The sequence below is a fragment of the Ranitomeya variabilis genome, chromosome 3 (assembly GCF_051348905.1).
Source record: "Ranitomeya variabilis isolate aRanVar5 chromosome 3, aRanVar5.hap1, whole genome shotgun sequence".
Taxonomy (NCBI): domain Eukaryota; kingdom Metazoa; phylum Chordata; class Amphibia; order Anura; family Dendrobatidae; genus Ranitomeya; species Ranitomeya variabilis.
Genome location: NC_135234.1, coordinates 248,664,235 through 248,687,255, shown reverse-complemented (window position 1 = coordinate 248,687,255; position 23,021 = coordinate 248,664,235). Strand labels below are relative to the sequence as shown.

The following is a 23,021-nucleotide window of genomic DNA, read 5'->3' as shown; positions in this document are numbered from 1 at the left end:
CCTTCAGTTTGGGTAGCCCGTGAGCACACTGTACGTTGCATTTTTACTGTCGAAGGCACTGACTTTACTTTTGCAGGCATTGGAGCTACACTACTTGCAGGTGACTTTGGCTTGGCTGATGTTTCAGGACTGGCAGCTGTTGGTTTGTATTTTCTAACGTTTAGGGCATACCAGCCTTGTTCACCCCAGTGACGGATGTAGGTCACACAATCCCTTGGTTACAGATCCATGTCCAGGTGTCCCTCCAGGAGGTGAGATTCAACGTCACGTCGGGTGACAAAAACCTCTGCCAACAGTACAGGCTCTTTAAGGAAGCCCCAACCCTTTTTAAGGTGAAAGGTCACTATGACGCCCTGCCTCCATGGACCTCAGTCTAAACGTTTAGCCTTACGGGCCTGTGCTTTGGCCCACAGACTGTGCTCTTCAATGACCCTATGCCGGGCATCATGCTCCCCATCTTTCTTTTTCCACTTTAATTCTAAAAGGTATCTATACTCCTCCCAGCTGATGACTTCTCTGTGGGACCCCTCCTGTTGGGCCTCCCTAGGGAACCCGATCAGTTCTGCTCCCAGATTGTCCCATTGAAAGACTACCCCCTCTGCGCTCACCTCCAGTGGTATGCCTATGGGCATCAGCGGAGCGCTCATGTGTGTCTCTTTATATCGGATTCCTGGTCCCATGGAACGTTGTAATGACTTCAACCAGGTCGGGGGCTGATGGTGCTGGGAGCGGGTCTACCACTTTCTCGTCAGTGGTGGTAAGGTAAGTCACTGGAGTGGGGTCAGTAGCTGGGGCAGGAGCTGTCGCTGGAGTGGGGTCAGTCACCGGGACAGGGTCATTCTCCATACCTGCTTCTGATGTGATCCCTCCAGTGCTGGTCTGCTCCGCTGCTGAAGCTGCAGTCGCTGGTTGCTGGACAGGCTGCGGCTCCTCCAGTGCGGTCTTTCTGCGCATGACCACCTTCCATCTTTTTACCGCTGTCAGCTCCATGCTCAGGAGCTGGCGGCTCAGCTCCTCCACTTTCGTTCCCAGGAAATCCGGATCCTCAAGCGGAGGTACAGTTGTGGCCAAAAGTATTGACACCCCTGCAATTCTGTCAGATAATACTCAGTTTCTTCCTGAAAATGATTGCAAACACAAATTCTTTGGTATTATTATCTTCATTTAATTTGTCTTAAATGAAAAAACACAAAAAGAATTGTCCTAAAGCCAAATTGGATATAATTCCACACCAAACATAAAAAAGGGGGTGGACAAAAGTATTAGCACTGTTCGAAAAATCATGTGATGCTTTTCTAATTTGTGTAATTAACAGCACCTGTAACTTACCTGTGGCACCTAACAGGTGTTGTCAATAACTAAATCACAATTGCAGCCAGTTGACATGGATTAAAGTTGACTCAACTTCTGTCCTGTGTCCTTGTGTGTACCACATTGAGCATGGAGAAAAGAAAGAAGACCAAAGAACTGTCTGAGGACTTGAGAAACCAAATTGTGAGGAAGCATGAGCAATCTCAAGGCTACAAGTCCATCTCCAAAGACCTGAATGTTCCTGCGTCTCTAATGTGGGCAGTGTCATCAAGAAGTTTAAAGCCCATGGCACTGTGGCTAACCTCCCTAGATGTGGACGGAAAAGAAAAATTGACAAGAGATTTCAACGCAAGATTGTGCGGATGTTGGATAAAGAACCTCGACTAACATCCAAACAAGTTCAAGCTGCCCTGCAGTCCGAGGGTACAACAGTGTCAACCCGTACTATCCGTCGGCATCTGAATGAAGGGACTGTATGGCAGGAGACCCAGGAAGACCCCACTTCTTACCCCGAGACATACAAAAGCCAGGCTGGAGTTTGCCAAAACTTACCTGAAAAAGCCTAAAACATTTTGGAACAATGTTCTCTGGTCAGATCAGACAAAAGTAGAGTTTTTTGGGCAAAGGCATCAACATAGAGTTTACAGGAGAAAAAAAGAGGCATTCAAAGAAAAAAACACGGTCCCTACCGTCAAAAATGGCGGAGGTTCCCTGATGTTTTGGGGTTGCTTTGCTGCCTCTGGCACTGGACTGCTTGACCATGTGCATGGCATTAAGAAGTCTGAAGACTACCAACAAATTTTGCAGCATAATGTAGGGTCCAGTGTGAGAAAGCTGGGTCTCCCTCAGAGGTCATGGGTCTTCCAGCAGGACAATGACCCAAAACACACTTCAAAAAGCACTAGAAAATGGTTTGAGAGAAAGCACTGGAGACTTCTAAGGTGGCCAGCAATGAGTCCAGACCTGAATCCCATAGAACACCTGTGGAGAGATCTAAAAATGGCAGTTTGGAGAAGGCACCCTTCAAATATCAGGGACCTGGAGCAGTTTGCCAAAGAAGAATAGTCTAAAATTCCAGCAGAGCATTGTAAGAAACTCATTGATGGTTAACGGAAGCGGCTGGTCGCAGTTATTTTGGCTAAAGGTTGTGCAACCAAGTATTAGCTTGAGGGTGCCAATACTTTTGTCTGGCCCATTTTTAGAGTTTTGTGTGAAATGATCAATGTTTTGCTTTTTGCTTCATTCTCTTTTGTGTTTTTTCATTTAAGACAAAGTAAATGAAGATAATAATACCAAAGAATTTGTGATTGCAATCATTTTCAGGAAGAAACTGAGAATTATCTGACAGAATTGCAGGGGTGTCAATACTTTTGGCCACAACTGTAGGTCCGAGTCCTTTCCCATAAACCTTGGAAATTTATCAATGAGATACTTGAATGTTTTTGCATTTTTATCCATTGCTTTTACAAAGTTCTTAGGCCAAATTTGTTATGCAATGGTGGTAACAAAATTTTATGTGAGTCAACAAGTGCTGGATGCATGACATTTTTACTCCCAGGCTAAAGTAAATTGTTGGAGAGGCCAGTCCCTTTTATTGTCGTGATATTCTTTTGCATGACCATCCCACTCACACAGAAAGCAGCAGTACTTTGTGTATCCACCTACGAATGTTGGTCATAGGTCAAGTCCCTCAACAGCTGTTTCATAGTTTTCTTTCAGGTGGACTGTATAACCAACTAGAATTGAAGGTTGCACATTGCCATTATGTAGCTAGATGGCTTGTAGCCTTGTTTTGAATGAATAGATGAAGAGCCTCCATTCCTCTCTATGATGACTTATCTTCAGGGCTTCCATTAAACTGTTGATGTTGCATGCCACAAGATCGCCTTCCATGAAGAAGTATTGGACAAGATCTTCATCACGTTTGCAGAACAAAGAAATCAGAACATCACCCACTAGGAGATTCCACTTCTGTAGCCTGGAGCCTAAGAGCTCAGCGTTACTCTTAGGCAGATCCAAATCCGTAATAAGATTGTTCAGTTCACTTTGCGTCATAAGATGTGGTTCAGTTGAGGTTCATGACAGAAACTCTGAGTTGTGAGAGGAAGAGGTTTCATGACACCAAACGCCTTCTTCTTCCTGAATTGACTCGAATTAAAATGTTTCTGGTGCTTTCGGAACAGTTCTTCTGTATGTGGTACTGGGCCGTATTGCAGATGAAATGTTTGGATGCTGTAAAGTCCACTTCTTCCTTGAACCTCTTTTCCTAATGGGAGCGCCATACAAAATTAGCAATTGGTAGTGTGAAGGCTCAATAGACTAGACAGATAATGTAATAGACTAGCTTCAAGCAATGCAATAATGATGATGAAATAAAAAATACACCATTTTTCTGTAAGCCTGCATGAAAGGTGTCATAAATAATTACAACCTCCTCTGGATCTTGAAAGTTAGAGCCAATCAGCAATTTAAGCATCATATCCATTCATCTTCAACACCACAAAATTAGTTAAGCTCAACTGTTTTCGTGTCTGAACCAATTTGGCTGCAGAACAGTGTAATAATTGATGGAGCTGTTCACATGACCATATGTCCACAAAAAATCACAGAAACATGTAAATTTTTGGTCAGCGACATTGATCAAAATTACCTATATGAGTCTAATAGGAGAAGCTTTGCAATTATTTTTTTCACACATATAAATGAATGATGAAACACTGACGGTAAATACTGACATACTGACCAAGTGATGAAACTCAGATTAAAAACATGGATGAAAGTCACAGAAATCTGAATGGGGACTTTGGTTAAGTTCCCATAATGACTTTTTGGTGATTTTTGACTTGTCATTATTGATGCATAAAAAAAACGCAGCTTATTTCAATTCCAGCAAAATGGATGGGATTTATAGAAATCTCATTGCCGCTGTGTTTTTTAGTGCAGCATAAACTGACCTGCGGCGCGTGTTTGAAATGAGAAACATGTCACTTTCTCCTGCAAGTATGCTGACATTTATGTGCAGATTTTCCTCATGGAAATTCCTTTAATCCAGTGAAGCTGCAGGTAAACACTCTAAAACTGCATGTAATCCACACATTACTATATTCATTTTGTTAAAGTCAAATACTTGGAATTATCAAAAGCACAGCAGCTTCATTTAAAACATGACAGACCAAACAGAGACAAAAACTGCAGTAAAAAACGTGGTATATGCGCAATGAGAAAATGCAAGTGTTTCTTAATAGATGCCGAAGTGTTGCAGAAAATGTGCACCGTCAAAGACTCACCAAATACTCATTGTGGGAATATAGCCTTAACTCTTGCAACTTCAGGCTGTTTTTGAAGGAATAAAATGATTGCTTGCTTTTGGCATTTCACTTTTATAATTTTAAGTTAAAGTGCTACTTTCAGATATATATACTGTATACAGTATATTACACACAGAAGCAGACACATTATTGGTGCAATTTGTGCAGCCCAAGACAGAGGCGTATCTGGGGGGGGGCAGCCGGGGCATGTGCCCCAGGCGCAGCCGGCAGGGGGGTGTAGTCGAGCAGCCTAATGCGGCATTCCGCAGTGTCTCCACGGGCGGCTGCATTCTGCCACCCCCCAGACTGGGAGTTAGCTGTTCTCTCTGCCAACTGTCAAGCCGACAGCCGACACAGAGAAGCTGCAGCGTGTCAGCTCTCAGTGTTCAATTGTACTGGCATCTGTAGGATGCGAGTACAATTGAAGCTCTGCCGGGTCAGAGAGATGCCAGCAGCATGATCAGGTCATGTGATCATGCTGCTGATGTCACTCTCTGGCGCTACACAGGAGCAGATGGGTGGTAAGTGCTCCAGTGGAGCTGAAGGCACCGAAGATTAAGTGCACAGGGGGGAGATTTAATGTGTGTGGGGGGGGGGCAATTTGAGTAGGGATGGGGGGATTTATTGTGTGTGGGGAGAATTGGAGTGGGGATGGGATTGTTTAATATGTGGGGAGAGAATGGGAGTGGGCATGGGGGATTTATTGTGTGGGGGGAGAATTGGAGTGGGGATGAAGGGATTTATTGTGTGTGGGGGGAATTGGAGTGGGGATGGGGGTGTTTAATGTGTGTGGGGAGAATTGGAGTGGGGATGGGGGATTTATTGTGCGTGGGAAGATTGTAATGGGGAATAGGGATTTAATGTGTGGGGGAGATTTGAGGACACAAAATGAAGAGCAAAGGGGGAGATGGGGGCATGTATAAGGAAACAGTACGGGGAATGGGGGCCATGTATGAAGAAACAGTAAGGGGGAATGGGGGGCATATACAGTTAGGTCCATATATATTTGGACAAAGACAACATTTTTCTAATTTTGGTTATAGACATTACCACAATGAATTTTAAACAAAACAATTCAGATGCATTTGAAGTTCAGACTTTCAGCTTTCATTTGAGGGTATCCACATTAAAATTGGATGAAGGGTTTAGGAGTTTCACCTCCTTAACATGTGTCACCCTGTTTTTAAAGGGACCAAAAGTAATTGGACAATTGACTCCAAGGCTATTTCATGGACAGGTGTGGGCAATCTCTTCGTTATGTCATTCTCAATTAAGCAGATAAAAGGCCTGGAGTTGATTTGAGATGTGGTGCTTGCATTTGGAAGGTTTTGCTTTGAAGTAAACATGCCGTCAAAGGAGCTCTCCATGCAGGTGAAACAAGCCATCCTTAAGCTGTGAAAACAGAAAAAACCCATCCGAGAAATTGCTACAATATTAGGAGTGGCAAAATCTACAGTTTGGTACATCCTGAGAAAGAAAGAAAGCACTGGTGAACTCATCAATGCAAAAAGACCTGGGCGTCCACGGAAGACAACAGTGGTGGATGATAGCAGAATAATCTCCATGGTGAAGAGAAACCCCTTCACAACAGCCAACCAAGTGAACAACACTCTCCAGGAGGTCGACGTATCAATATCCAAATCTACCATAAAGAGAAGACTGCATGAAAGTAAATACAGAGGGTTCACTGCACGGTGCAGCCACTCATAAGTGTCAAGAATAAAAAGGCTAGACTGGACTGTGCTAAAAAACATCTAAAAAAGCCAGCACAGTTCTGGAAGAACATTCTTTGGACAGATGAAACCAAGATCAACCTCTACCAGAATGATGGAAAGAGAAAAGTATGGCGAAAGCGTGGTACAGCTCATGATCCAAAGCATACCACATCATCTGTAAAACACAGCGGAGGCAGTGTGATGGCTTGGGCATGCATGGCTGCCAGTGGCACTGGGTCACTAGTGTTTATTGATGATGTGACACAGGACAGAAACAGCCGAATGAATTCTAAGGTATTCAGAGCCATACTGTGTGCTCAGATCCAGCCAAATGCAGCCAAACTGATTGGTCGTCGTTTCATACTACAGATGGACAATGACCCAAAAAGCAACCCAGGAGTTTATTAAAGCAAAGAAGTGGAATATTCTTAAATGGCCAAGTCAGTCACCTGATCTCAACCCAATTGAGCATGCATTTCACTTGTTAAAGACTAAACTTCAGACAGAAAGGCCCACAAACAAACAGCAACTGAGAACCACTGCAGTGAAGGCCTGGCAGAGCATCAAAAAGGAGGAAACACAGCATCTGGTGATGTCCATGAGTTCAAGACTTCAGGCAGTAATTGCCAACAAAGGGTTTTCAAGCAAGTACAAGAAATGAACATTTTATTTACAATTATTTAATCTGTCCAATTACTTTTGGTCCCTTTAAAAACAGGGTGGCACATGTTAAGGAGCTGAAACTCCTAAACCCTTCATCCAATTTTAATGTGGATACCCTCAAATGAAAGCTGAAAGTCTGAACTTCAGTTGCATCTGAATTGTTTTGTTTAAAATTCATTGTGGTAATGTCTATAACCAAAATTAGAAAAATGTTGTCTCTGTCCAAATATATATGGACCTAACTGTATGAGGAAACAGTACAGGGGAATGGGGGGCATATGTTTGAGGAAACAGTATGGGGGAATGGGGGTATGTACGAGGAAACGGTATGGGAGAATGAGGGCATGTATGAGGAAACAGTACTGGGGAATGGGGGCATGTATGAGGAAACAGTATGGGGAATGGAGGGCATATATGAGGAAACAGTATGAGGAGATGGGTGCAGACACAGTATGGTGAGTGGGGATGGGTGCAGACAGTATGGGGAGTGAACAGGGAATATATGCAGACACAGTAAGTAGCGATGTGAAAAATGTATATGGACAAAGTACGGGGAGTGAGGGTGATGGGATGTGTTCAGACACAGTATGGGGAGTCAGGTGAGCAGACAGTATAGAAAGTGAAGGGGTAAATATATGAGGAGACAGTATGGTGAACAGGGAGGATTTGAGAGGAGACAGTATGAGAAGGGAGGGGAATAGTATGAGGAGACAGTATGGGGGGAGAAAAGTGAGTGGGCACAGAATAGAAACTGAGCAGTAGGGGCGTAGCATGGGGACAGTGTAAGGGCACAGAAAGGAAGGGACAGTATACCAAGGAGGGGGAGTGTGATGAGAGGGTGCATTATAAATACTGGGCCCTACAGGGGGGACACAATATGAGAAGACAGTGTGAAGAGTGGGGCCAGTATGGAAAGAAGAGGTGAGTGTCAAGACCATAAGTAGGACAGTGTGGGGGTCATATTTTGTGCAGAAAATATAGTGAGGGGCAATATTTTATTCAGGAGCATTAAAATGACACTTCTATCTTTAAGGGTGTCGTGTGAAGATTTTCTGCAAAAGAGCGGAGAAGATGGAAGTCTGCAGAGACGAGCTGTGGATGAGAAAACTCATCATGGGGTCTGGACAAGATGAAGAAAAGAAGGAGAACGACTCCAGAGACAACGTCATCTATAAGGTACCTGGATGTAAATGTTATTTGTGATACTAACTAATTCTCATGTTTTTATTTATGTTAGGAACATTAAAGGGGATGTCCAGGTTTGTAATGAGTCTGCAGTCATTCTATATGACTGCAGACTTCTGAATTCTCACAGTGCACCCTACACGCTGTCAGGATTCTTTTGTGCTGGTGATTTACATACGTGCAGTCATGTGCTGACTAGACATGTGTGGCCTCACTCAATGAAAATGAACTGAGTGAGGCCGGGCACGTCTAGTCGGAATGTGGTCAGAAGTATACAAATCACATGCTTGCACTGACATGACCGTCCACCGGCAAGGGAGAATCCTAAAAGTGTGCAGTGCATTCGTTGTGAGAATTCAGTAGACTGCGATGTCAGGATTCAGCTCTGCAGGTTCCAGTAGTCGTCACATGGACACTTCACTCATATGCGACTTTCATACTTCTGGTCCTGTGACAACAAGCTTCTCTTCTGCTTCTCTCAGTTTTTCACTGAACATTGAGAGCATTAGGGAGAGGAGCTCGTGGGCACAAGACTGAGTGTGCAAATCGCATATGTGCTTGGGGAGGCGCCAAACTGAATTCTTGCCCCAGGTGCCAGAAACCCTAGATACGCCTCTGACCCAAGAGGTAAGGGGGCTCACTCCTATCTCCAAAGCAGGTGGAATTGTGGATTTTTATGACCTATTGGACTGCAAAGGGCCATATATTGTTCTTGCTCAGGGGCCGTCTTCTATCTATATCTGCTCCTGGTTAGGCATTAATGTATTCCTATATACAGATATATATGCTTGTATAGTAATAAGTACACAGATAATATTATGCAATACTTAGGTATGTCTTAATAAAATGTATTAAAAAAAACATGAAATCGGAAACATCTACTTGTGACGGCGCAGAAATCAAAGTATATGCAGAATTGGCCAACAGTATTTTTCCCAACTTGCTAATTAAGGTGTATGGGCTGATGTGTGACACAGAAAAACATGTTGTATGTATGTTCATATTATTTTTAAGAGACCTTCTGAAAGTCAATAATATTTTTATTTCCTTCAGTTTATTTCACCCACCAACGATAGCAACTGGATACAACAAGATCATCATGGCAGCATATTTGGATGATATGTTTACAATTCCTGTAACAGAGGACATTGTTTTACTAGTGGGATCAGATATCTATCTGGCTGTGTTTGCTACTAACATGGATGCCAATGGAAATGCCCTTAGGGTAGAACAATGCTTTGCCAGTCCATCTTTTGACCTAGTAGAGCCTAGCGTAGTGCTGATCTATGGAGGGTAAGTCTGATCATTCATTTTACATGGGTTTGCATCTGACACCATCCCAAAATAACAATTTTAATGCAGTATAAAAACAAATCAATAGAAAGACTAAAAGAAATATGCAGAATAATAATCCATAAGCCTGGCCCTATAATAATTCCTAAATGTTGATGTGCTAGTGACACATTTTCTCACCCAAGCTCTAGTCTTGATCCAATTGTAGTGAAACACTCCATAATATAGATATCAGGATACCGTGCTGACAAACTTATCTCATCTAGGATATGATCAAGACGTCAAGGAGGGACAAAGAATTTCACAGTTTGTGATTACAATGAAGTGTGTGAAATAATACAATAATCTCTTTTCCATCTATTAACATAATGAAGAAGAGGACTTGAACTCTATAGCGCCACCTGTTGGAAGCAGCAATTCTACAAGTCACTATCGACCCTTTAACAAGCCTTGCAGTATGACTTAGGATAAAAGCCCGGTAAAGGGTCGATAATGACTTGAATGATTGCTGCTTCCAACAGGTGGCGCTACAGAGTTCAAGTCCTCTTGAACATGAGCATTGCAAAGCAAATAAACCTTACTCCTTAGATCTTAAAAAATAATGAATCTCTCCCAGTCTGCATACACAAAAAAAATGAAAAAGGCCAAACATTACTATAAGAACCTTGTAAATAAAAGGTTAATTCTCATTAGAAATTACATCAATTTGAACAAACGTTAGCCTATTTGTAGAGATGTCAAACGTGGGCATCAATTAGATTGTTGCAGTAAGCAAAGTAAAATGGCTGGGCTGCTACTTGCTGCATTGCCTTGGTGATGTTAGCGTTGCTCGGGAAAAGTAACTATCAATTTATCTATATTAACTCATTGGCGGCTTGAATAAACATAGGTCACCCATGTAGGTACAAGCCATTATATTTTACAATTATCTACAATTTTGAGGAGATTTATTTTACAGCATGCATTTCAACTCCTACAGTACCAGTCCAAAGTATGGAAACATCTGTTCATGTAATGGTTTTCTCTGTTCTTATTAGAATGTGCACATTGTAGATTCAGACTGAAGGCAGCAAAACTCAAAGGAAACAGAGTAAAAAGAGAGATGTGTGAAACAAACCAGGATGTGCGCACAAGCTTAGATTCCTCAAAGTACCCCCTTTTACTCTGATATACCAAATGTACACCCCTTGGGCATTTTCTCAAGGTTGGGATGAGTTGGATCTCAGAGTGAAGGAAAAGCAGCCAACAAGTATTCAGCACCGCTGGGAACTCCTTGAAAACTGTTGGAAAGCCATTCCAGGAGTCAGCCTGATGAAGCTGTGTGAGAGAAGCATGTTTTTATAATGTGTCAGGCCAATGAGGGTTCTATTGTGCTATCCCAATAAATAAAATATGTGGAATACACTTCTGTCCTTCTTTGCTTTCTGATTGACATCTTGATAAATAAGTAAATTGCCTACAGCAGAAACCAGTATCTTCCAGCACAACTGTGTCCATCTCAGATGTAGGTCAGGACTCGGAGCTTTACTCCCATGTTTGCTGCAGATTTTATGCATATTGCTAGAAGAAGCAAACAACAAACATGTTTCTTGACCAACTAGTAAGAAAATATCCACCGATGCGTGGGTGTGAAGTAAAATTATAGATTACATAATCAATGAAACATATACAGTATGTACAAAACATCAATGTAGATTCAATTATTCTTACTTTGGTGAAATCTTTATTTTACAGCTGTGCAGTAAACTCTGGAGTGCACACAGAAATAATAGAAAATGGAGTGTCTTCAGAAGCAAGATTCAGGATCCAAGTTTTCAAATTTCAGTCATTTGATGGATTTAACATTTTTTGTGAAACTACTATATGTAACAAAAGTGAAGATTGTACTCAGGTATGTAATCTTTGTGTTAACGGTTTTTGTTTCTTGAAGTATGAAATTTAACCCGTTTACAAGCTTGGATGAATAGTTGTGTCCAGGGTCGCCTCCCTGAATTTGATGCAGGTTGTGGTGGAGGCCGGCGTTCATAGGAGATCATGATTTATGCTATGTGTAACACATAACAAGTGATCAAAACATCATATTTACACCAAAATGGTATCAACAAAAACATCAGCTTGGCATGCAAAAAATAAGTCCTCACCTACCTCAAGATAAATGGAGATGCTACGAATCTCGGAAAATGCCAATGCAATACAGCATGGCAATACTTTATTGAACCACCAAACAGACAATAACATATAAAACAGTCACAGCGAATACCCAAGATGGTGCAAAAATTACAGTCTCACCCTTCTGTTGATTCGCCTGGTGTAGAGCAGATGCAACTTTGGGGCTTCCAGTGCCAACTACCCGCAACAGTGCAACACGCTTTTTGCGGGCACCCACATAGAGGAGGTAACGACAAGCTCAGGAAGTGACAGGCCATTAAGGGATGTGGCCAAGCAACCGTAGGCTTCGCTGAGTGTCTCCATGGGGCAGGTGACTGGTGGGTTTCAATCCTGGCTTCCCCAAATGTATCCATGGGTTCAGTGATGGTCAATGGAGCAGATCTGTATTCTTTAACCCCTTTCTGCCAGCTGACACTATCCCCCACTTTGAGGTGGGCTCCGGCGGTGAGCCCACCTCAAAGCCGCAACATGTCAGCTGTTTTGAACAGCTGACATGTGCCCGCAATAGGCTCCAGTGGAATCGCGATCCGCTTGCACCTATTAACTAGTTAAATGCCGCTGTCAAACACTGACAGCGGCATTTAACAAGAGCTTCCAGCCATCAGGCCGGAAATAAGCGCACCGCTGAACCCCGTCACGTGTTCATGGGTCATCGATGCATTGCCATCACAACCACAGGTTTCCTTGAGACCTCTATGGTTGTTAATGACGGATTGCTATGAGCGCCACCCTGTGGTCAGCGCTCACAGCAATGCTGTAATTCAGCTACATAGAGGTGATCTGTGTATCACCTCTATGTAGCAGAGGCGATCGAGTTGTGGCAGCTTCTAGCCTCCCATGGAGACTATTGAAGCATGCCAAAAGTAAAAAAAGTGTTTAAAAATATTAAAAAATATATAAATGTTTAAATCACCCCCCTTTCACCCCAATGAAAATAAAACAATTTAAAAACCCGATCTATCAATAAAAAAAGATTAACCTGATCACTAAATGGCGTAGCGAGAAAAAAAATCAAAATGCCAGAATTAAATTTTTTTGGTCACCACTACATTGCATTAGAATACAATAATAGGCGATCAAAAGAACGTATCTACACAAACGTGGTGTCATTAAAAACGTCAGCTCGGCACGCCAAAAATAAGCCCTCATCCAACCCGAGATCATGAATAATGGAGAAACTACGGGTAACGGATAACTGCGCAATTGTTTTTAAAGCAAACTTTGGAATTTTTTTTCACCACTTAAATAAAAAAGAACCTAGACATGTTTGGTGTTTATGAACTTGTAATGACCTGGACAATCATAAAGGCAGGACAGTTTTAGCATTTAGTGAACCTAGCAAAAAAGCTAATTAAAAAATTAGTGAATTAGTGTGGGATTGCACTTGTTTTGCAATTTCACCGCACTTGGAATTTTTTTACCATTTTTGAGTACATGACATGGTAAATTCAATGGTGTCATTCAAAAGTACAACTGTTCCCGCCAAAAACAAGCCCTCACATGGCAATATTGACGGAAAAATAAAAAAGTTATGGCTCTGGAAAGTATGGGAGTGAAAAACGAAAAAACGAAAAAAGCTTCGGGGGTTAAGGTGTTAAAATAGGGCCATGGACCTTAAGCTGGCATTCTGTAGAACATAAAATCTGTGTCTCTTTTGATGGAGCCATGGTGTTCTGGCAGCTGTCCCGTAGAGTGTTCATGGCTGTAGTTTTGTCAAGTCCCACTTGATACAGAGGAAAATCCCCCTTTTATAGTTCACAGCTCTTATTCAGGCATTTTTCCACAGGATTGGGGTAAGGTGGCCGGGCTCATCTATCATTGTTTGAGCACTTAATCAATCTGCATAGTTTGTCCTCCTCTGTTTTCAAGTTAACAAGCTACATGGATTCATACAATGGATAATCAACATATTAGCAAACATCGGTTGTCAAATGACCCTGCGTCCCTGTCCTGCAAAGGTAGCAAGCAGTAATCTGTAGGAGCTGATATAAGATGTACAAAGAAGCCATTCAGCAATTACACAAACACCAATGCTAGTGTCAACATTCAAGCTCTTACTGTATGACAATAGTCCATGTTCTGAAGAAAAAAAACATAATTCAATAGTCAGTTCAGTCAATAGCCTATGTCTCCTGGCCTATTGAAAATACATGTCTGTACAATGAAGATTAAATGTAGTTTCATCACAACACCCTTTTACCATTATTTTCCTTTTCCATTATTAACCTGACAGGAGGAGATATCAGAGGTGCGGTGGCAGTGAGGGACAATCAGCAAATGCTTGAGACTGTAGGGCGCAGACTCAATTCCGGGACTGTCCACTGTGTCGGGGACAGTTGGGACCAGAGATAAGCTGACCAATTCAGGGCCTCTGATCCAGCATCAAGATCAGTGGTACCTGGCACGTGGACGAGAAGCCATGCATTTCTTACCTTCCGACATCCCCGCTGCGGCTTTTGATTATCCAGGGCTGGCACGATGTCATCTGTGCATCCTGCTCATCTCTAGTTTGGGACTTGTGAATTTGTTTCTTTTCTCCTACATTCACAGTCGGAGCCACCAGAACTTTCTCAACTTTATGTAGCTTCACTATATGACATTATTATTATTATTATTTATTTATATAGCACCATTAATTCCATGGTGCTGTACATGAGAAGCGGTTACATCAAAATACAAATATCACTTACAGTAAACAAAACTAACAACGACAAACTGGTACAGAGGGAAGAGGACCCTGCCTTTGCGGGCTTATATTCTACAGGATTATGGGGAAGGAGACAGTAGGTCGAGGGTTGCAGTAGCTCCAATGGTGTTGAGGTGGCCGTGTGGTCTTTACAGGCTGTAAGCTTCTTTGAAGAGATGGGTTTTCAGGTTTCTTTTGAAGGATCCAAAAGTAGTGGATAACCGGATGTGTTGGGGCACTGAATTCCAGAGGATGGGTAATATTCGGGAGAAGTCTTGGATGCGATTGGGTGAGGTGCGAATAAGCGTGGAGGAGAGGAGGAGGCCTTGGGAGGACCGGAGATTACGTGAGGGAAGATATTGAGAGATTAGTGTGGAAATATACGGAGGAGAAAGATTATGGATGGCTTTGTAGGTCAGTGTTAGTAATTTAAACTGGATACGCTGAGAAATTGGGAGCCAGTGAAGGGATTTGCAAAGAGGGGAAGCAGGAGTGTAGTGAGGAGAGAGATTAATTAGTCGGGCAGCAGAGTTAAGGATGGACTGGAGGGGTGTGAGAGTGTTAGAAGGTAGGCCACAGAGGAGTATGTTGCAGTAGTCGAGGCGGGAGATGATTAGGGCATGCACGAGCATTTTGGTAGAGTGTGGGTTGAGGAAAGGACGGATTCTGGAAATATTTTTGAGCTGGAGGCGACAGGAGGTGGCGAGAGCTTGGATGTGCGGTTTGAAGGACAGGGCAGAGTCAAGGGTTACTCCGAGGCAGCGGATTTTGGGGACAGGGGAAAGTGTGATTTCATTTATTTTGATAGATAGATCAGGTAGGGAAGATATGCGAGATGGAGGAAAGATAATTAGTTCAGATTTGTCCACATTGAGCTTGAGGAAGCGAGAGGAGAAGAAGGAGGATATGGCTGATAGACACTCTGGGATTCTGGAGATCAGAGAGTTGACATCTGGGCCAGAGAGGTAGATCTGAGTGTCATCGGCATATAGATGGTACTGGAAGCCATAGGACCTTATGAGTTGTCCCAGGCCGAGTGTATATATTGAGAAGAGTAAGGGTCCTAGGACAGAGCCTTGCGGGACACCAACAGAGAGGGGGCGAGTTGAAGAGGTAGTATGGGAGAAGGAAACGCTAAATGTGCGGTTGGCAAGGTATGAGGAGATCCAAGATAGGGCAATGTCTTTGACCCCAAAGGAAGAGAGGATCTGTAGTAGGAGGCAGTGGTCAACTGTGTCGAAGGCAGAGGACAGGTCTAGGAGGAGGAGTATAGAGGCTGTAAGTAAGTCATTAGTAATTTTGGTCAGGGCAGTCTCAGTGGAATGGTGGGGACGGAAGCCCGATTGTAGGTTGTCGAAGAGAGAGTTAGATGCAAAGTGAGAGGAAAGTTCAGCATGGATGTGCTGCTCAAGGAGTTTGGATGCAAATGGGAGCAAAGATAAGCTGGACATACCGCTTGGGTCAAGGGATGGCTTTTTGAGGATAGGTGTGATTGTGGCATGTTTGAAGGCAGAGGGGAAGGTACCAGAAGTTAGTGAAAGGTTGAAGAGATGGGTTAGGGATGGGATTAGTGTGGTGGTGAGGTTGGGGAGGAGGTGGTATGGGATGGGGTAAAGTGCACAAGTGGTGAGGTGTGATTTGGAGAGAAGATGAGCAAGCTCCCCTTCAGAGATTTTGGAGAGTGAAGTTATGGGGTTTGGGCATTGGTCTCTCATACAAAGGGGTTGTGGTGGTTGGACAACAAAGACTTGCCTTGTTTGGTCTATCTTATTTTTGAAGTGCGTGGCAAAGTCCTCGGCAACGATTAGGGAAGTCGGAGGGGGCAGTGGTGGGTGGAGGAGGGAGTTAAAAGTGTTGAACAACTGTTTGGGGTTGTGGGATAAGGAAGATACGAGGGTTGTGAAGTAGGCCTGTTTAGCAGAGGTGAGAGCTGATTTGAATGCCAGCGTTGCTTGTTTGAGTGCAGTGAAATCATCTTGTGAATGCGTTTTCTTCCAACGCCGTTCTGCAAATCTCGATACTTGACGAAGCTTTTTAGTGATGTTATTGTGCCAGGGTTGTCTATTGGTTCGTCGCGCTCTGCTATGCATGACAGGGGCAACGGTGTCAATAGCTGATACAAGAGTGGCATTGTAGAAAGCAGTGGCAGTGTCTGTGTCATGGAGTGAGGATATAGAGGACAGTGGTAGGATAGAGTCAGAGAGTGTGTGGGTGTCTAGGTGTGCGAGGTTCCTGCGTGGGTGCGCATGGTGCTGGACATTGGTGACAGGTGAGGAGGACAGGGATGAGAAAGTGAGTAGATGGTGGTCAGATAGAGGGAGAGGGGAGGTTGTGAAGTTAGATAGGGAGCATAAACGGGTGAAGACCCGGTCTTATGTGTGTCCGTCTGTGTGGGTGGCTGAGGAGGACCACTGAGTAAGTCCAAAGGATGAAGTAAGGGACAGGAGTTTGGAGGCTGCTGACTGGTGGGTGTCCATGGGGATATTGAAGTCACCCATGATGATGGTAGGAATGTCAGCAGAGAGAAAGTGAAGGAGCAGGTGGAGAATTGGTCAATAAAGGCAGTGGTCGGGCCCGGAGGTCATTATATGATGGGCATTTGGAGGTTGAAGGGGGAGTAGATGCGGACAGAGTGGATTTCAAAAGAGGGGAGGATAAGGGAGGGTAGAGGTGGGATTGGGTTAAAGGTACAGTTTGAAGAAAGGAGAAGGCCCACTCCTCCACCATGTTTGTTGCCAGGGCGAGGAGTGTGGGTGAAGTGGAGGCCACCGTAACATAGTGCAGCAGGGGAGGCTGTGTCAGAGGGTGTCAGCCATGTTTCAGTGATGCCCAGAAAGAAAAGATTATGAGAGGTAAAGAGGTCATGAATCACGTGAAGTTTATTGCAAATGGAGCGGGCAGGGGGGTGGGCGTCATGGGCACGGATTTGAGGTGGGCAAGATTTCGGGTGTTTATGTAGGGTTGTGAGCGATAGGAGGGAGTAGTAATGGGAGGTATGAGCTGTGGGGGTCCAGGATTGGGAGATATGTCTCCAGCACTGAGGAGAAGCAGAGAGAGACAGAGCAGGTGGGAGAAGGAGAGTAGGCGGCTTGCTTTGTGTGTTATTAGGAGAGATCTGACGTTGAGGAGCAGGTCAGCGGAGGAGGTCAGGTGGGGAGGCAGGAGGGAAGGAGAGATTATTACTTGGTTAGGGGGTGCTGGGGTTTGAGGATAGCGAAGGAGAGTGAGGAGTAAGGGAGCCAGAACCGTTAGAGCGTATGTCAGCATGATGAGAATAAGTATGGGGAAATGGAATGAAATTTAGTACAGTTATTAACAGTGGTTAGTCTTACCTTCTGTTCACTTCTGGCTCATTTCTGGCATATTTCTGCTATAATATTTGCAGTTATCCTTTTAGCGACATCCTTATAGAGACAGACCAAGGTGACGTCTGATGACCAAGATGACATCTGTTGTTTTGGTGCCTGTAGGGCCCTGTTCACTCATAGCATAAATACTGTATACAATAACAATCTTCTATGAATATTGTAGCATATTTTAGGCCTTTTCCACCTTACTTGATGCATTTTGGTGCAGATTTGAAGCAGAGTTTTTAATGTGTTTCTTTATCTACTATATAATTGTCTAAGGGTACTTCCGTCTTTCTGTCCTTCTTTCTGTCGCGGTTATTCGTTCACTGATTGGTGTCGGCAGCTGCCTGTCATGGCTGCCGCGACCAATCAGCGACGCGCACAGTCCGGAAAAAAATGGCCGCTCCTTACTCCCCGCCCTCACTGCCCGGTGCCCGCATACACCCCTCCGGTCAGCGCTCACACAGGGTTAAAGCTGGCGGTAACGGACCGCGTTATGCCGCGGGTAACGCACTCCGTTACCGCCGCTATTAACCCTATGTGTCCCCAACTTTGTACTATTGATGCTGCCTATGCAGCATCAATAGTACAAAATGTAATGTTAAAAATAATAAATAAAAAAAAAAAAAACCTGCTATAATCACCCTCTGTAGTCCGCTGAGCCGCTCGCGCAGCCCGCCATCTTCCGTTGCAGGTTGCGGTGGCAAAGATGGTATGGCAGAAGGACCTGCCATGACGTCACGGTCATGTGACCGCGACGTCATCACAAGTCCTGCGCGCCTGCGCGGAAAGGACCTGCCATGACGTCACGGTCATGTGACCGCTACACGGTCATGTGACCGCTACACGGTCATGTGACCGCGACGTCATCACAGGTCCTGCGCTCAGACCAACCCTGGGACCGGAAGCTGCCGTGGACTACAAGGGGCCCTCGGAAAGGGGAGTATATGTTTATTTTTTATTTTTTAACCTGTGACAAACGTGGCTGGGCAATATACTACGTGACTGGCCAATATACTACGTGGCTCTGTGCTGTATACTACTTCGCTGTGCAATATACTATGTGGCTCTGTGCTGTATACTACGTCACTGGGCAATATACTACGTAACTGGGCAATATACTACGGCACTGAGCAATATACTACGTCGCTGGGCAATATACTACATCGCTGGGCAATATACTACGCCGCTGGGCAATATACTACGTGACTTGGCAATATACTACGTGACTGGGCAATATACTACGTGGCTGGGCAATATACTACGTCACTGGGCAATATACTACGTGGCTGGGCAATATACTACATGGCTGGGCAATATACTATGTGACTTGGCAATATACTACGTGACTGGGCAATATACTACGTAGCTGGGCAATATACTACGTGGCTGGGCAATATACTACGTCACTGGGCAATATACTACATGGCTGGGCAATATACTACGTGACTTTGCAATATACTACGTGACTGGGCAATATACTACATGGCTGGGCAATATACTACGTGACTTTGCTATATACTACGTGGCTGGGCAATATACTACGTGACTGGGCAATATACTACGTGACTGGGCAATATACTACGTGGCTGGGCAATATACTACGTGGCTGGGCAATATACTACGTGGACATGCATATTCTAGAATACCCAATGCGTTAGAATCGGGCCACCATCTAGTAGTACATAAAAACTTTGATTTTGCACTTAAAAATGCAGCTACATTTTTTACATGCAGTTTTTTTAGGCTCCACATAGAAGACAAGAGAGAAAAAAGCATCAAACCGCAGAGTTCAGAAGCGTTTTTAGATGCATAGGGGGCACAGTTTTCATGAAATCACATCCACTTTGTTTGGACTTTTAAACACAGCAGAATTTCTGTGCAAAAATAACAGTAGAAAAAAATGCAGCATTTATGCTACATGTGAACACAGTGTAAATGCCTAGGCAAAAGTGGATGTGATTCCATGAAATCTCTGCCCTCTAAAGATACTGCTGAACTCTGCGGTTTTGGTGCAGTTCTTTTTTATAGACTTCTTCAGAAAAAAAACGCAGTAAAAAAAATCCTGTTGCATTTTTAAGGGCAGAATCAAAGCTTTTCTGTGCTATTAAAAAAGCATTAAAATTGCAGATTTACATCTGCACCAAAATCGCATCAAATATGGGGGAACGTTCAAGAAAGAAACCAGCAAAAGCACATTAATCAGAGAAGATTATTATTGCGTTGTGTGGCGTAGACACCTGCAGAAACATGCAGGAAAAAAAACAGATGAAAAAGCGCAGCACTTAAATTACGTCTGAACACTGCCTCAGCGTTACATTTGTAATATTTTTTCTCTATTATATCCATGAAAAAAGTATCAGTTGCGCGGCTCACGCCATTTTGTACACTATTTACCAATCTCTGTAACTAGTCTGATCATTGTGTTTTGTGGGACGTTACAATTACAGGGACACCAAATATGTCCATGTTATTTGCTGACTTTTGATGTTTATTATTTAAAAAAAACACACATTATAAATGACAATATTTTACCCCCTTTTTGTGTATATATATATATATATATATATATATATATATATATATATATATATATATATATATATATATATATATATATATCTACCTATGCTATGTGTAGTCATTTATTTTATCTATTCTATTCTAACCTGTACTGTACTGCCAGCTTTTCTATAGAACATGGTGAGTATTTCTCGCAAGTCACACTGATGGTCCGTGTGATGTGCAAGTTTTTCTCGCACCCATAAACTTTCATTGGTGATTCTCTCACACGTATAATGTGGCCGAGAAAACAACAGATGATAGGAGCTGCCCCATAGATTAACATTGGTCTGAGTGCTATGCGATTTTTTATCGTGTCCGTATTATACGGTAGTGTGATTCTGGCCATATAGAGGCAATCAGAACATCTGAGCCGATCGGGCTATGGCAGCTTCTAGTCTCCCATGGAGGCTATTGAAGTATGCCAAACGTAAAAAAAAATGCTTTTAAAAATATTAAAAAAAAATGAAAGTTTAAATCACCCCCTTTCGCACCATTCAAAATAAAACAATAAAAATCAAATCAAATATGCACATATTTTGTATCACTGCATTCAGAATCGCCCGATCTATCAATAAAAAAAAGTCATAGTCAACACTCCAATCGTCTCTACCAACAACCGACACCTCCACTCCACACCAAGACTAAACCTGGCAATCAAATATATGTAGCAGAGGGGAGTGGTCAATACTGAACAACTGAAATCATCCAAGCAGGGAGGCTTCAGAGACTCTAAGGGTGTATTTCCACGTCAAACAAGCAGTGACCAGATGTTACAGCATAGTGGAGGGGATTTCATGAAAACACGCATGCGGTAGACCCGCGTAAACGGACATGCGGCGCGTCTTTTCAGAACGCAGCATGTCTGTTTACAATGCTTCGTCGCCGCACCGTAAATTTCCCATAGATAATCATTAGATACGGTAAAATCGCATCTAATGATTAGTCACATGCGTAGTAACTGCGTAAAGGCAGCTTACTATGCATGTCTCCTAATTTAAATAAGCTCTTACCTGTCACACCGCCGGAAGTCCCGCGTCCACTGCAGTTCTCGCGGTAAGCAAAGTTCTCGTGATGACTTGGCTTACCACGAGAACTGCAGTGCATGTGACAGGGAGTTGTGTCCGGTTACTAGTCTGGTTCTCACGGTCAGCTGATCAGCAGATTGTGAGAACGCTGCAGTGTAGGTGATCGCTGGAGAGTTATCTCCAACAATCATCTACAAGCTCTGCTATGTCTGGATGTCAGGCATCCAGATGTAGCAGAGCTGGACTCATCGTGGGACACTCGTTATTAAGGCTAGGTTCACACTGCGTTAACAGCAGCCCGTTCAACACATGCGTTAACGGGCTGCTGTTAACGCAAGTGCCAATTTGTCATCGCGCTAGCGCAGATAGAGCATCTGCTAGCTCTATCTGCGTTAGCAGTGACGGACCCGGAAATGCTGCAGCCCGCATCTCAGGGTCCGTCACTCTATGACGGCACATGGCAAGCGCACGCCCATTGTGGGCGTGCGCTAACGATGCGTCCGACATTGCATGCAATGGCGGCGTTAACGGACTACGTTACATTGCGTTATGCCGCGGTGTAACGTAGTCCATCTAACGGACGCCAGGAACGCAATGTGAACCCAGCCTGACTACGTCGAACACAGGGAGTGTACTGTTGGTTTATTATTTTTATTTTTTTACAGGAGAACATCGCATCGATTGAGCATACAATAAAAATATGGTCAAAACTGTGTGGTGTTTTATTTCATTAAAATACTTTATTCTGCATGTGTGTGTGTTTTATTATCCCTTTCACAAGTATAGGATTAGTAATGGTAGGTATCTTATTGATGCCTCTCCATTACTAAGCCGGTTTAATGTCACCTTACATATTACCCAATATCTCACCACTACTCGTGAGTGGGAAGAGAGAGGGCTAAGCACTGGAATTGGCGCATCTTACAAGCTGGGGGCTGGTATTTGTAGCCGGGGGGGCCAATATCCATGGACCTGCTCTAGGCTATGAATATCAGCCCGCAGCTGTCTGCGTAGCCTTTCTGGCTATAAACTATAGGGGGACCCCACGTCATTTTTTGGGGGGTGTCCCCCTATTTGTATAGCCAGTAAAGGCTACGCAGAGAGCTGCAGGCCGATATTCACAGCCTGGGAAGATCCATGGGTATTAACCCCTTCCCAGGCTACAAACATCAGTCCCCCAGTCGTTGGCTTTCCCTAGATAGATAGATGCAATAGATAGATAATAGATTCAATAGATAGTAGATACAATAGATAGATAGATACAATAGATAGATTCGATAGATAGATAAAAGATAGAGCTATAGATATATAAATACGATAGATACGATAGATAGATAGATCTATCTATCGTACAGTATTTATCTATATCTATCTATCCATTAGTGATGAGCGAATATACGGTACTCGTTGCTCGAGATTTCTCGAGCACGCTCGGGGGTCCTCCGTGTATTTTTTAGTGCTTGGAGTTTTAGTTTGTCTTGCCGCAGCTGAATGTTTTACATCTGTTAGCCAGCATAAGTACATGTGGGGATTCCCTAGCAACCAGGCAACCCCCACATGTACTTATGCTGGCTAACAGATGTAAATCATTCAGCTGCGGCAAGAAAAACTAAATCTCCGAGCACTAAAAAATACTCGGAGGACCCCCGAGCATGCTCGAGAAATCTCGAGTACCGAGTATATTCGCTCATCACTACTATCTATCTATCTATGTGTCTAAACATTATTCTTCAATGGAGTATGTAAATGAA

The 23,021-nt window shown here is 43.5% G+C and overlaps 1 protein-coding gene across 2 annotated transcripts in view; it reads left to right on the top strand.

Moving 5' to 3' along the window:
• Nucleotides 1-23,021, top strand: part of LOC143815762 (uncharacterized) — a 785,716-nt gene that overhangs the window by 541,493 nt on the left and 221,202 nt on the right. For both annotated transcript variants that reach the window (XM_077295356.1, XM_077295355.1), the window contains exons 34-35: nucleotides 9,236-9,475; nucleotides 11,210-11,366. In XM_077295356.1, the coding sequence (XP_077151471.1) occupies nucleotides 9,236-9,475; nucleotides 11,210-11,366 (397 nt within the window). The remainder of the gene's footprint in view (nucleotides 1-9,235; nucleotides 9,476-11,209; nucleotides 11,367-23,021) is intronic.